General features: G+C 35.6%; 1 protein-coding gene across 2 annotated transcripts in view; it reads left to right on the top strand.

Annotated features, from left to right (window-relative positions):
* The window catches only part of LOC132098884 (protein kinase C-binding protein NELL2-like), a 45,485-nt gene extending 31,904 nt beyond the window's left edge, over window positions 1–13,581 (top strand). Inside the window, exons 16-20 of one of the 2 annotated variants that reach the window (XM_059505151.1) lie at window positions 7,898–8,038; window positions 8,214–8,407; window positions 8,495–8,671; window positions 11,419–11,646; window positions 12,867–13,581. In XM_059505151.1, the coding sequence (XP_059361134.1) occupies window positions 7,898–8,038; window positions 8,214–8,407; window positions 8,495–8,671; window positions 11,419–11,646; window positions 12,867–12,908 (782 nt within the window). In that variant the 3' untranslated portion in view covers window positions 12,909–13,581. The remainder of the gene's footprint in view (window positions 1–7,897; window positions 8,039–8,213; window positions 8,408–8,494; window positions 8,672–11,418; window positions 11,647–12,866) is intronic. The other variant, XM_059505152.1, reaches the window with a different exon arrangement.
* Window positions 13,582–14,292: the final 711 nt, after the last annotated feature.

Below are 14,292 nucleotides of genomic sequence, written 5' to 3'. Positions count from 1 at the left end.
CACAGGGAGGAGTGTAACATTGTATGTACAAAGAGATTCAAAACAGCTGCTGGGTGGGTCTTCTGATAAAACTCCTCCATGTTTATTTAAGTGCTATGATTATGTCTGCTTCATTGGGTTCATGATTTCCAAGGCGTTACTCATAATGTCTAATGAGATGGAGCTAATTAGTGTTTAGCTGTTGAGCGTTTTCCCTCACTGTGCAAAATAGACCTCAATATTATCATAATCAGAGTAACACAAATTATATTTTAATTTAATTTAATTTAATATTTATATATATATAATTATATATTTTATATTCTTTTTTATATATATTTATAATGCAACATAATATTACATTTTTTTATTAATTGAATAAAATAATTATTCCGTTTAATGAGGTGGAGCTAACTATTTACTATTTACCTTTACTCTTTATCCTGCTTAACACTGAAACATTAATGTATAATATTATGTAAAATAGTTCTAAAATTTTACTTTATATACTATATAAAGATGTGGGTAGAGTACCCAAAACTGTACTCAAGTAAAAGTAAAAGTACTTCTAGAAATATTTACTCAAGTAAAAGTAAAAGTACTAGTCTTGAATAGTTACTTGAGTAAGAGTAAAAGAGTATCGGATATAAAAATCTACTCAAGTAGTTAGTTCCTAGTTACTTTGGGTCATATATACTGAGCCTATTTTTATTTAGATATATAGATTAAATGTATGTAATGTATGTGTGTATAAATGTATATATTTCATCAGCCTTTACTCCAATTTATGTAATTTATTATAAAACCCTGTCTGTTTACTTAAGTAACAGATATAGGTGTCATGCCATAACATATTTTTAATACGACTGACTTTATATTAAATGTGAATTTAACATTGAATCTTAATGTGATATAAATATTGCAACTAATCTTTCATTGTTCAGAAAGAGAGCAAATAACATTTACATTATTAAAGATAGTTTTCACTGACAGTCTAGATTTCAATCACTCTCAGAAACCCCCATTAAAATCACTGAAACTGTTAACACTGTGAAATCAATATCTTAATTAAAGATTCGTACACACATCTGCAGTTTGTTGTTTCTGACGAGAGAATTCGCCAGAAAGAGGTATTCAGTCAGTGAGCGAGTGAATGAGCACCGGGATTTTAGCGATGACTCATCGGAACGCCTCTGATTGGCCAATGCTTTAATAAGCTCAAAAGAATCATGTGTGATTGGTTATAATGAGCAGTGCTGTAAAAACACATCTATCTCTGGCTCAGCGCCAGCAAGCAAATCACAGATCTGAATTTAGCAGCTGATGATATGATTTGCTGAACTTAATTAAAATTAATAAAATCTTAATCGGCTATTTTTTGTCTTTTGGAAGCTGCATTCAACTTGACTCCCCTCTGTTATAAGCCACACACGTACAACAAACTAATGTCACAGTGGTATCGTGTACTGTAATCGAATGTAGCCCAAGTTATTACCTGTTGAACAGTAGACAGCACACGCGGTGTTCATCTAATAAGGATCTCCATCGCAAGCAAATAATAGCCTTTGCAGATTTGCTTTCAATTCAGTGCAGTTCCAAAGCCACGTTTTCAACGCTCTTTCTGTTCTTTAACGTTACAACTCCGAGTGAACCACTTCAGACGCTCAGTGCGTGCGGCAGGGAACTGAACGAATCATTCAAACTGATTCATGAACCAATTCACTCGTTTGCCAATTGGTTTGATCAAGCCTTTGAACAGAATTGACTCAAAAGAATGAATCATTCGCGAATGGGCATCGCTCATTGCCCAGAGAAAAGTAGACGGCGCGTTTGGAATAAACTGAAGCATTTATAACATTTATTGCATTAAGATAAAGTAACGAGAGGAGCATCGCCCACAGTAACGAAGTAAAAGTACAGATTTTTCCCCAAAAATTTACTCAAGTAAGAGTATAAAGTACCCATCTTTAAATATACTCCGAAAAGTATTAGTTACCCCAAAAATTTACTCAAGTAAATGTAACGAAGTAAATGTAACTCGTTACTACCCACCTCTGCAACCAGGAAAAGCTAAATAACACAGGCTCATCCGGGTAACAGCAGTCCGCGCTGAACTCTTCTTGAACAATTTTTTCTTGGTGGAAGTTTTCTGTTTGTATAGCTAATAAAATATTAAAACTCGATTTAAAATGACGTACAATTGTTTAATTATGTCATCCTGGTATCATGGACTCACTCTCATTTCATACAAACGCAGCTGCTGCCATTTTGCTACGATTGTTTTGTAAGCTGTAATGGATTATAAGAGAACTAACAAACTGGTAAGGTTTTAAAACATTTTTGTCTTAATTCTTTTATTGCCTTAATTATTTTTGTGGTGAAATGTTGTGTAATAAGTGATTAGACTGCAAAAAAATACCTTAGAAGTCTTTTATTTTTTTTAAAGTTTTTTTTCCTTACCTGTTTATTCTAACTGTTCTTGTATCTCTCTAAATTGCTTAAAACAGGGAAAAACATTGGTAATGGTGTAGGTATTTAAACAGAAAAAAATTCTCGTGTTTAGTTCAAATCAACTGTATTTACTTTCTAAATGCTCATGTTGTTCCAATTAAAGATTTCTTTTTTCTCGCTGAATATCTTGAAATGCTTCACCATAGCCAATAAAATGGGTTATGAACAGCAGTTCAGTTCTACTTTAAAGATAATACTGTAATTTCCTCTGAATTGCCAAAAAGTTATTTTTTTTAAGAATGGGACCAGACTTTCATGCACACACCCTTGTTTGCATCAAGGCCCTTCTACAGTGCCGAGCTCCCCAGTGAGAACCAGCAGTGGGTGTGAATCTGTTCATTAGTGTGAGGATGGAGGGGGAGGATGAAGAGAAAGGGAAAAAAATTAGAGCAGAGCAGATGAAGGAGATAGCTGGCGTGGGAACAGCCGGGACGTTAAGGGACTGAGTGGATTGATGACTTACCGTTTGAAGAATCATCCCTGATGAAATCGACTTAAGGATTCTATTGTGGACCCATAACTATTCCCGTCTGTACTCATGGGATTGGATAATCTGTTTTACCTTGCATTTTGACTCGGGAAGTGTTCAGCCTGTTCAACTAGTATACAGGTGCATCTCAGTAAATTAGAATGTCATGGAAAAGTTCATTTATTTCAGTAATTCAACTCAGATTGTGAAACTCGTGGCAGTGCTGAAGTGGTATGGAAGCCCAGATTTCTTTGACAGTGGCCTTCAGCTCATCTGGATTTTTTGGTCTCTTTTTCTCATTTTCCTCTTGACAATACCCCATAGATTCTCTATGAGGTTCAGGTCTGGTGAGTTTGCTGGCCAGTCAAGCACACCAACACCATGGTCATTTAACCAACTTTTGGATCTTTTGGCAGTTTGGGCAGGTGCCAAATCCTGCTGGAAAATGAAATCAGCATCTTCAAAAAGCTGGTCAGCAGAAGGAAGCATGAAGTGTTCCAAGACTTCTTGGTAAACTGGTGTAATGACTTTGGTTTTCAAAAAACACAATGGACCAAAACCAGCAGATGACATTCTATCCCAAATCATCACAGACTGTGGAAACTTAACACTTGACTTCAAGCAACTTGGACTATGAGCTTCTCCACCAATGAAATACAAAACTTGCTCTCATCTGAAAAGAGGACTTTGGACCACTGGGCAACAGTCCAGTTCTTCTTCTCCTCAGCCTAGGTAAGATGCCTCTGATGTTGTCTGTGGTTCAGGAGTGGCTTAACAATAGAAATACGACAACTGTAGCCAAGTTCCTTGACCTCAGCCTCAGTCCATTCCTTGTGAAGTTCACTCAAATTCTTGAATCGATTTTGCTTGACAATCCTCATAAGGCTGCGGTTCTCTAGGTAGGTTGTGCATATTTTTTCTTCCATACTTTTTCCTTCCACTCAACTTTCTGTTAACATGCTTTGATACAGCACTATGTGAACAGTCACCTTCTTTGGCAAAGAATGTTTGTGCACAAACCTTGCTTTCTATATCCATAATTTAGCTTTCTCCAGTGAATAAGTCATTTCTTCTAAATCAGGAGAGAAATATGCACAGATCAAGCACTGTTTACGCTGGGCTCTTTAATATACAAAGGCAAATTCTTTTCCAGACCCCATCTTATCCACTACTCAACGGAGTGAATTTGAATTAGTCTCTTTACATACATGTAAAGAAATCACTGTAACATTAAAATTCACCTTTTCTCCTCATGATATTTTGCCCTCACAATTTGTAAAAACTAATTTTGACACTATCAAACCTCATGTAGTGAATATCATCAACAATTGTATTTTGACAGGGACTGTTCCCGATTGTTTTAAACTAGATTCTGTGTCACCAATCCCTAAGTACCCTTCGCCTGATAGTTTATTCAAATTTTAGAACAGAGGTTTTTAACCCTGCTCCTGGGGACCCACTGTCCTGCAAAGTTTATCTCCAACCTGCTTCATCACTCCTACCTGTGTATTTTCAAGCAACATTGAGGAAGCTAGATTTGCTGCTTCAGGTGTGTTTGATTAGGGTTGTAGCTAAACTCTGCAGGACAGTGGGTCCCAGGGTTGAAGACCTCTGTTTTAGACCAATCTCTACCCTGCTGTTTTTATCTTTGCAGCTGCAAAATATTTTTGAATAGTAACAGTATTTATGAAAATTTTCAGTCTGGTTTTAAAACTCTACACAGCACAGAGTATGCCCTTTGAAAGTTTTAATGACATTTTAATGTCTACTGATGCTTGTAATACCATGGCTTTAGTGCTGTTAGATCTCAGCTCTGTTTGACTCAGCTCTTGTTTTGTTATAGTCTCACTTGAGTGCTGCATCAGTGTTGGTTTGGTTCCTTTCTGTCCAACAGAAGATTCTCAATAAATATAATAAAGCATTCTTCTTCCATATAATGTGTTACATGTGGTGTCCCTCAGGGTTCAACTTTGGCACCAATAATGTTTTCACTTTATATATTACCCATTGTTTCTATTTATGAAATTGTGTGTGTAGTATCATTGCTACGACGATGATACCCAACTTTACCCATTTATGTGCAATGACAGGTCTGCCATGAATCAATTAATCCAAGAATTGAAATCATGGCTAACCAATATATATGTTTTTTTTTTTTTTTTTTGCATATGAAGGATGATAAAACGCAAATTATTTTGAAGGGCCTACCGAGAAAACTGATTTGATTCCTGTTGACTTAGGTTCTGTCACTCTATATCGTTCTTTTGATGCCAAGGATTTGGATTTTATTTTGGATAATGGCCTAAAGCTAAACAAACAAATCAATCCTGTTGTCAGCTCTAGCTTTTATCACCTTCAAAGGTTAACAGAAGTTAAACCCTTCCAAAGTTCTGAGATTGAAATGCATGCTTTTGATTCATCATGGCTTGATTATTGCAATTCGCGGTATTATGGGCTGCCTGTCTCATCTATTAATAGACTTCAACTGGTCCAAAATTAAACATGAAACTTAAACTTAAAGTCCAAAATTGTTCTAAACAGATATGTTGGTGAATTTTGATGTGAGAGGTAAAATGGGGATGGACTTTGTCACTGGAAAAGCGTTATTAAGCATTATGAACTCAATGGTTTAATGCTAAAAGGCTTAGATGATTGATTTGTTTCAAAAATGCAATTATTCACTTCATAGGACAGTGATTGATGAACTACTGTAGAGTTGTGTGGACTATTTGTGGATTATTGTGGTGTTTTTATCAGCTGTTTGAACTCATATTCTGATAGCATCCATTCACTGCAGAGGATTCACTGAAAAAATCTGTTCCGATGAAGAAACAAACTCACATAGGGGATTGCCCGAAGGCGGGTACATTTTCAGCAAATATTAATTTTTAAGTCAACTGTTCTTTAAAACTGACCTTGGTTTTTGCTAGAGCAAAACTCCCTGCTGCAAACAAATGCAAATATATGAGGATCCCAAATGTTGAAGATGGAACAAATGAGATGGAGACTGTGTATTGTGCCGTCGACTTGTGACATTCCGTGACAAATTAGTGGCAAGGCTGCAGGACAACGGGAACCCTGGGGGTTTGCCCATGAATACACATTCAATCAATACTCGCTACTGCTTACTGACAGCACAAATGCCAGCCTTTGCTCTGAGGGAGATGAGTGCAGTATGTGTTTATGCTCAAGGAATAAAAATGAATAAATGTAATCAGCACTGCCTACATTTATGTATTATTCAGCACTGTTTGTGTTATTTTCGTCGTTCTTTGTTTTTGAGGGATAGGGAATTTAGTGTTAGGCAAGTGAAATCTTTAGAAAAAGTGTGGAAATCGAAGTCAGAGGAGTGAAAAATATTCAGAACCCTTGCAGGAAAAAATCGCACATCAGACATTGTATTTTTAAAACATTCCATGTGTTAAAATTTACAACAGAAGGTTCTCTTAAAGGGACAGTTCACCTAAATGAGAATGTTCTGTCATCATTTACAAACTCAAATATACAATAACCTTCTGTTAATGACCCCAGATTCAATAAATGTAATAAGAATTTTTAACATGTGCGGATGTTCACAGTGTTAAGCATTTTTAATGTGCAATATTTAAATATTTAAAAGCTGAGGCAGAGTAAAGGTTAAACATTTACACTTCAGTATGTCAAAATTTTGTCAAAATGTTAATTTTTGAGGGAACTATCTCTTTAAAGATTTCTCAGCCCATGCAATACTAACATGCAACACTTGCAAACCTAATTCAAAAGGTCCTTTAGCCGGTTTCTCATTTTCTGTGCTCTTTCACAAAGACTCTCAAGGCTACATACATTTTTTCTCTCTCACACACACACACACCCACAAACACACAATATTCATCAGGCTTTTGTTTTACCCTGTCTGCTCAGCCTTGCCTTCACTCCAGACATTGAACTTGGTATTAAAGTACAATGTAATACACCTCTCTCTTAACAATCTAATGAGATAGGTGAGGTGAAACACAATCGGTAGCTTAAGGTTAAAGTCACAAAGTCATTTCTCTCCCAGTCTGCCATTGTGGTTGAAGTTGTCATTGAACTGGCTGGGTGTGTGGGAGTGTAATCCAAGGACAAGTACTGAAAGATGAATAGATTCTGAAGAGCATCATTATCAACAGCTGCTGGATATGCTCCTTTCAAGATGCCCATGGCAAAAGCTCTATTTGTCTCCCTACCTTTGTGTCTGGTGTGAGGACAGACATCAAATATATTTATGTAGATTTGGACCCATTTAGGAATTTGAAAAGGTTGTGGAAACAGGACAACACACTCTAGCATAACTCAATATTACAATACACAATTTGCACTAATATTACAATAATAATATTACAATTTAAAATAATTGTTTTCTATTTTAATGTATTTAAAAAAAAAATGACATTTACTCCTGTGATGGCAAAGCTGAATTTCCAGAAACAAATCATTTTAATATGCTAATTTGGTGCTCAGAAAACATATATTATTATCATTATTGTTGAAAACAGTTTTTTCTCAAACAGATTTTTTTTCAATCTGAGATTTTTCAAGATTCTTTGATGAATAGGAAAAAATAAGTAAATAAATGAATAATGTAAAAAGTGTGTGTGATATAGATATATAGTATATACATTTACATTTAGTCATTTAGCAGACGCTTTTATCCAAAGTGACTTAGAAATGAGGAAAATGGAAACAATCAACAATAAGAGAGAAATAATAGTAGTATAATAGTATAATGTATATAAACACACACACACACACACATACAATCTTTAAGTGTCTTTCTCTCTTTAAATGGCATAACAGATCATATTAAATATTTCAGACTATTTTTAACTTTTGACGTCATTCAGGTACAGTTGTCCTCAACTAAAGTGACACTGTGACTTCATAGGGTTTCTCATGTGTCTTTCCACCTTGTCTCTTTAGACATCGACGAGTGCTCCGATGGATTTGTGGAGTGTGACAGTCGAGCCACTTGCGTCAACCTACCTGGCTGGTATCACTGCGAGTGTCGTGATGGCTACCATGACAACGGAATGTTCTCGGCCAATGGAGAGTCGTGTGAAGGTAACTTGTTTCGAATGAAACAATCAGTATAGTATAGTATACTCAGCTTGCTGTGTGTCCGTAGTTACGACATACACTAGCTAACTAGGTCATGCAAACTAACTAAACTATGACTACTTGGATTAATCAAGTGACTTACTTTGGCTTTGGTGTCTCCTTTGTTTTTGCATGGCAGACATTGATGAATGTGAGATGGGGCGGCACAGCTGTGCTAACGACACTGTGTGCTTTAACGTGGACGGAGGTTATGACTGCCGCTGTCCGCACGGTAGGAACTGCACTGGCGACTGCGCCCATGATGGGAAGGTGAAACACAATGGGCAGATTTGGGTGCTGGATGACGACAGGTGCTCGGTCTGCTCTTGTCAGGTGAGACGAAGGGGTTGATGGGAATTGTAGTCATAAGGAAAACTGTTTTTTCTTTTTTACTCTCTCCATCTTTCTGTCCTGTTTTAGTCGGGGTTGGTGATGTGTAGACGGATGGTGTGTGATTGTGAGAATCCCACAGTGGATGTGTTGTGCTGTCCTGAATGCGATCCTCGCTTGAGTTCTCAGTGTTTGCATCAGAATGGTCTGCTAGCGTACAGCAACGGAGAGACCTGGGTGGAGAACTGCCAGCAGTGCCAGTGCATGGTGAGTGGCAGCATGTTATGCCAACTCGATGTGGTAATGCATTCTGATTGCCAGTATATATTTATAAACTAATATGTAGTGTATGGTTGATGTTCGAAAGACTTCTTGCTAAAGAATATTAGAAAAGATTCTATTAAAACAATGGGTTCCAAATGTCTGAGACCAATCGTAAAAATGCTTTTATTTTGCTTGCATTTCTATATATATATATATATATATATATATATATATATATATATATATATATATATATAATTTTTTTTTTTGTCGTTATAAAATCTTAATGAACCTGATTTATTATAAAACCTAATGGTTCACATAGTATGATCTGCGAATGTTCCGAATAGCATCTTGTGTATTATGTATATTTAAATGTCAGAAAAATTATATTTATTCAAAGATATTTATTATTTAAACATATACACATTTTAAAAATAATATACATATCATATTTTGAAAATAATACAATAATGTATTTAAAATCCTTAAATTTTCATCATACTTTTGCTTTGTTTTTCAAAATCTAAATTTAAATTTAAATATATGTAATTAAAAATTAAGATGTTTGCATACTTTTGGATGTGATTATTATTTTGTGCATTTATTATAATGTATTTATTTAATATGAGGTAAATGTAGTATTTTTATATTATTTTAATATAATATATATAATAAAAAATATAATATAATAAAAACAAATTGGAAAAATGTTCCATCTATGAAATAAGAGCTCTTCAACTTATGACCACCCTCAGCTGTTCACAAGTACATTGTCAAAAACAGCCTGAGAGTCAAAGTGAGTGTTGGAAAATGCTCTGGACTCAAAGTAAATAACTGTACTCGAGGTAAAGAATTTGATGCAAAAGTGTGAAATATGTCCTCTTTAGTAAACAGTAAGTATGCACAAATGCACAATTCTCAGAATAAACTCCACTGTCTGTACTGTTCCTTGTGTTTTAGATTCAGATTCAGAGAAACTGCTGGTCACAGTGGAACTTTCTGCAATATATCAGTCAGGAAGTCTTGTGCCAAACCTTGAACAATGCAGTTTTCAGCCCCTCTGGTGCTTTTCCCTCCTGTGTGCTGGTGTTCAGCACTGAACTTTCAACCAATAGCCATTTTTTCTTTCTTTTATGCAGAACTTTTTGCACTCTGAGAAGAATTGAATTACAAAGTACAGCTAACTTTATCTTTATCTCTTGTGGAAATCCTTACAGCAGTATTTGCCGAACTGCCAATGGGTTCAAACAGGGCTCCTAAACTTGTCAGGGGATCTTCCCATGACATGCCAGGCTCCCAGCTCACATTTTCTCCGTCTGAGAGATTTTTTTTTTTTAGTACACTGAGAATGACGTTTTTTCCTCGGGTTTTAGGACTGCTAAACTTGTAGGTCTGTAATGAATTCTGTTAAAGACTTCTGGACAGTTGTGGACAGTGTAACAGGCTTGTTTTCCAGGCTAATGCTAAAGCCAGGCTCTGGATTAATTGCTCAAGCATAGTCTGTGTCCTTTAAAGCAATTTTGAAAAAGAAACATGATCAAACAGAGTCAGTTTTGCATGGCCTTATTGAAATCTTATTAGGTTTCAGTACAGCTGCTTTTTGTTTGTCTCTTTTATGTTCTTCTTATACCTTCAGACTGTTATCACATTCTCTTTCAGTCAGCGCTTTCTTTTAGTGATTTTCTACCCACTTTACTCTTCGAATCCCTCCTCATCAGTTTTTTTCCTTGCTCCCTGTGAAGTATAAAGAACACAGAACTTGAGAGAGAGGAAGAGACACCGAAAAAGAGAGAATGGGGCAGGAAGAACGCTTTGTTTTTTAAGAATACAAAAGTGTGAGGAGTGAAAGAATAAAGAATGTTTCCAGAATGAAAACTCCAGGAAGGTGGAGAGAGACATTCAAAGAAATATCTGCATTCCCCTTGTAATCAAGGTCTACATAACCTGCTCGGTCTGATTCAGGATGTGATCTGAAAAATATGTTGTTTTGCAGCGAAACAGCAATTATTTCCCGTCCAAAAATGAATCATTTATCTGCCCTCGTGGTTTCCAACCTGTAACTTCCCTGAAACACATAAGGAAAGGATTTTAATAATGTACAGAACACTGAAGATCACTACTTGAACTCTAATAAAATTGTAGGCTGTCTTAGCAAGTATGTTGTTGTGGTTGTTTGTTTTTTTGAAATAAATAAATACTTTTATTGAGCAAGAACACTATAAATTAATCATAGGGGACAGCAGAGACTTATAATGATAAAATATTTACATTTCAAATAAATGCTGTTCTTGCACATGCACATTACAGAGTAAAAATAAAATGAGATGCTTCACAAAGTGAATTGACTTGAAAGGCAAGTACTGACCTTCACACACTTTTATGTTTGTCATTCCAAGTACACCATCACTTTATCCTTGCACCTGTGGAAAGCATCCAAAAAGGATCAAAGCTTTGATATGTTTTGACACATCACCTGCAGTCTAGCAGATGTTACTCAAAGTTTTAAAGAATACTGAAGGAAACAGAACCCTGTGTGTGACTTTATTAAACCAGCTCTGACCTAGGAGTGTCGTATCGATCCTTCATTACACGCTCTTCTCTGGATCATTAAGGGCAATACACTATTTGTGATTTGCAGCATGTTAAAGCAGAAGTGTCTAATTTATATCCTCACTGAACGGAATTGCGAAAATATTGATTCTATTCTGTATAGGGCTGAAAGATGTCTCTGTCTGTGTGTTTCTCAGAGGGGTGAAGTAGACTGCTGGCCGATATCATGTGCACCAGTGGCTGACTGTGAGTTTACAGTGGTTCCGGAGGGCGAGTGCTGTCCACGCTGCGTCTCGGACCCCTGCCTGGCCGATACCATTCGGAATGACATCACCAAGAGCTGCGTGGATGAATACGGGGTCACTCGCTTCAGCGGCTCTGCTTGGACCAAGCACGGCATGGAGTGTTCCCTCTGCCAATGCAAGGTACTTGACATTTACATAACCACCCACAGACACAGGTTGCAAATCACCAAGATCAAGCACTTTATTTATTATTGAGTATTTAGACATAAACCCCTGTGGTTGTCATTATTTTTAAGCTGGGTCCTTTCACATAAAACAAAAACAGCTTTCATGGGGTTTCATGGACATCTGGCTAATTTATTTTTAAACATTTTAATACCATTTTAATAAGTCAAAGGCAAATGATTTTGGTGGTGCTCCCAGTCACAGCTTTGATTTTATTGTTTTGGTGCATATAAATATTATTCATAAAACACTTGCAGCGAGATCCAAAAATCTGAGACCCCACTGAATAGAGACACCTAAAAACTAATTTAAACATGGAAATATACAAAGGTTTCAAATTGAAAAAAATTTAAAGAAATCAAAGAAACTTTATGATATGGTATCATTAATGAACCTTTTTTACAGACTTTGTTGACACGTTTCCATGGTTGTTAGCATTGTAAATCTAGCAATACCTTTTGCGAGATGTTAACTCGTTTATAACTCCCAGTTTTGAGAAGAAAAGTTGCCAGATGAAAAATATTCTGCGGCAGAAAAAAAGGTCAGAATTGTGAAATGTGAACTTGGAATGGCAAGAAAGTATGTCACAGTTTATATCTTGCAATTTTGAGTTTATATCTTACATTTTTGACTTTTGCTATAAACTCAGAACTGCAAGAACAAAAGTTTGAAGTGTGAGATAAAAAGCCACAATTACCTTTTTTTTTCATTCCATTGCGTAAATGGGCTTCTATGTAATTTTTTGAATATATTGACAAGGTGTATTTTCACTAGGGGGTCTCTGACATTTGAAGTCCTCTCTAAATGATGGGGTAAGTCATTAATAGACAGATAGCTTAGAAACACGGACAGTCCAGCTGAGCTCAGGGAAAATGGTCCAGGATGCTGTGAGATTTGACTGTGTGAGATGAATGGGATGAATGCAGGAATAAAAACAGTAGTCAAGCACCAGAGAGAATAAATCTACTTATTAAAGCACCTTATGTGACTGGCCAAGGTCATCAGCTACATTTGAGCCGAAAGATGAATCATGAGAGGCTGTACTGATGCTTATTCAATGCATTACACACATACAGTGTGGAAATGGTTGAGTGAGTGTCAAATTGACTGCTTTTCTTTTTTGACAAATGTCTTCTTTCTTTTCCTTCCCTCCCTCCCTTTCTTATCCTCTACAGAATGGTCACATCTGTTGCTCTGTGGACCCGTTGTGCCTTTAGTCCTATTCAAAGGCAAACTTCTTTTCTCGCTCTCCTTTTGTCTGTTTTACTTTTACCCCTTTTTTGTCTCGGCTCTCTGTACAGTTCCATCCCCTTCAGAAGATACTTTTTTTACCAAATCCTCACATGTATTATAACATAAACAATATACAGATAGCTAAGTCACTCTTAACACAAGATAAAGTAACTATCAGAAAACCGAATCGTTTTAGCTTTGAACAGTGTTTAAGATTTGCTTGATGCATTTGATAAGATGTTTATTTGTCATTTATTGATTATCATCAGAAACCATGACGCAATATTCAGATTAAGAGGTCAAATTTAGCTAATTCCATTCAATTTTCAGAGTTCAATATCAAAACTATGTTGAAAAAATAAAGGTTAACTTGTTATTGACGGCAGTATTTTCTGCTTGATGGGTTCAACAGACTGCAGACATGGTAAAATCATTTGTAACTGACCTCCAGGTCTTACCAGTATTTACTTCTTTCAGTATTAATGGTTGTTCTGCTCCCTCCCGGAGAAAATATGATGTTGTGAATAGTTAATTTAATGTGTTTCTTTACTTTGATGTTTTATGTCACACCTTCTGTCAAATTGATGTTTTGTTTCCTTCAATTGCTCGGTGCACTATTGTGACATGGTGAAATAAAAGGTTTCCATTGAAAAATATGCAGATGCATTCTTGTTCTTTTTTATTAATTTAACTCAAAACAATCTAACAAATCTAATTGAACAGCCAGCAGTTGTGTATCAGAAATTCTCACATGCTGAATTCCATCTGAAACATTTTTGTAGCCATTAACTAATTATTATTTATTTATTCTTAATTAGCTGTGTATCATATAATGTTCGTATGTATAAAATAATTACATTTATTCATGTTTTACACATTAGACTTTCAACAGAATAATTTTTAAATTTTTAGGCTGTTCGATGCATATCATGTTTAAGTTGTTTATAACAAGGTTTGTAAAAGTCAAAAAGTATGAATTATACGAAATGCAGTTTTTAACCTATTGTACTTTCGATTTCAGAGTTTGTTATATTCTGATTTTGATTAAAGATTGGGGATTACAAAAACAAACAGTTTCCTTTAGAATAATATGCACAGATGAATCTTTCACAGACTAGATAAGATTTTGATTTAATCTTGACTGTAAGTATATATTTTGAGGCCACTGAGGCTTTGAAACAGACAATGAAAGATCAGAATTTTTTTTTTTTCAGCATCATTATTTTGTCCACTTGATTCCATTCTTGTTGATTCATTGTCATCCTCCAAGTATCTTTATTATTTCATATCTCTTTTAAATATAACTTTCTATCTCTTTCTATCAGTTTGTTGTCTGGATTCTTCTGATGCAGGCTGAATTGGGTTTAT

This window comes from Carassius carassius, chromosome 22 (genome assembly GCF_963082965.1).
Source record: "Carassius carassius chromosome 22, fCarCar2.1, whole genome shotgun sequence".
Classification (NCBI taxonomy): Eukaryota; Metazoa; Chordata; class Actinopteri; order Cypriniformes; family Cyprinidae; genus Carassius; species Carassius carassius.
The sequence above is the reverse complement of the archived record's forward strand: the minus strand, read 5'-3'. Positions and strand labels throughout refer to the sequence as shown.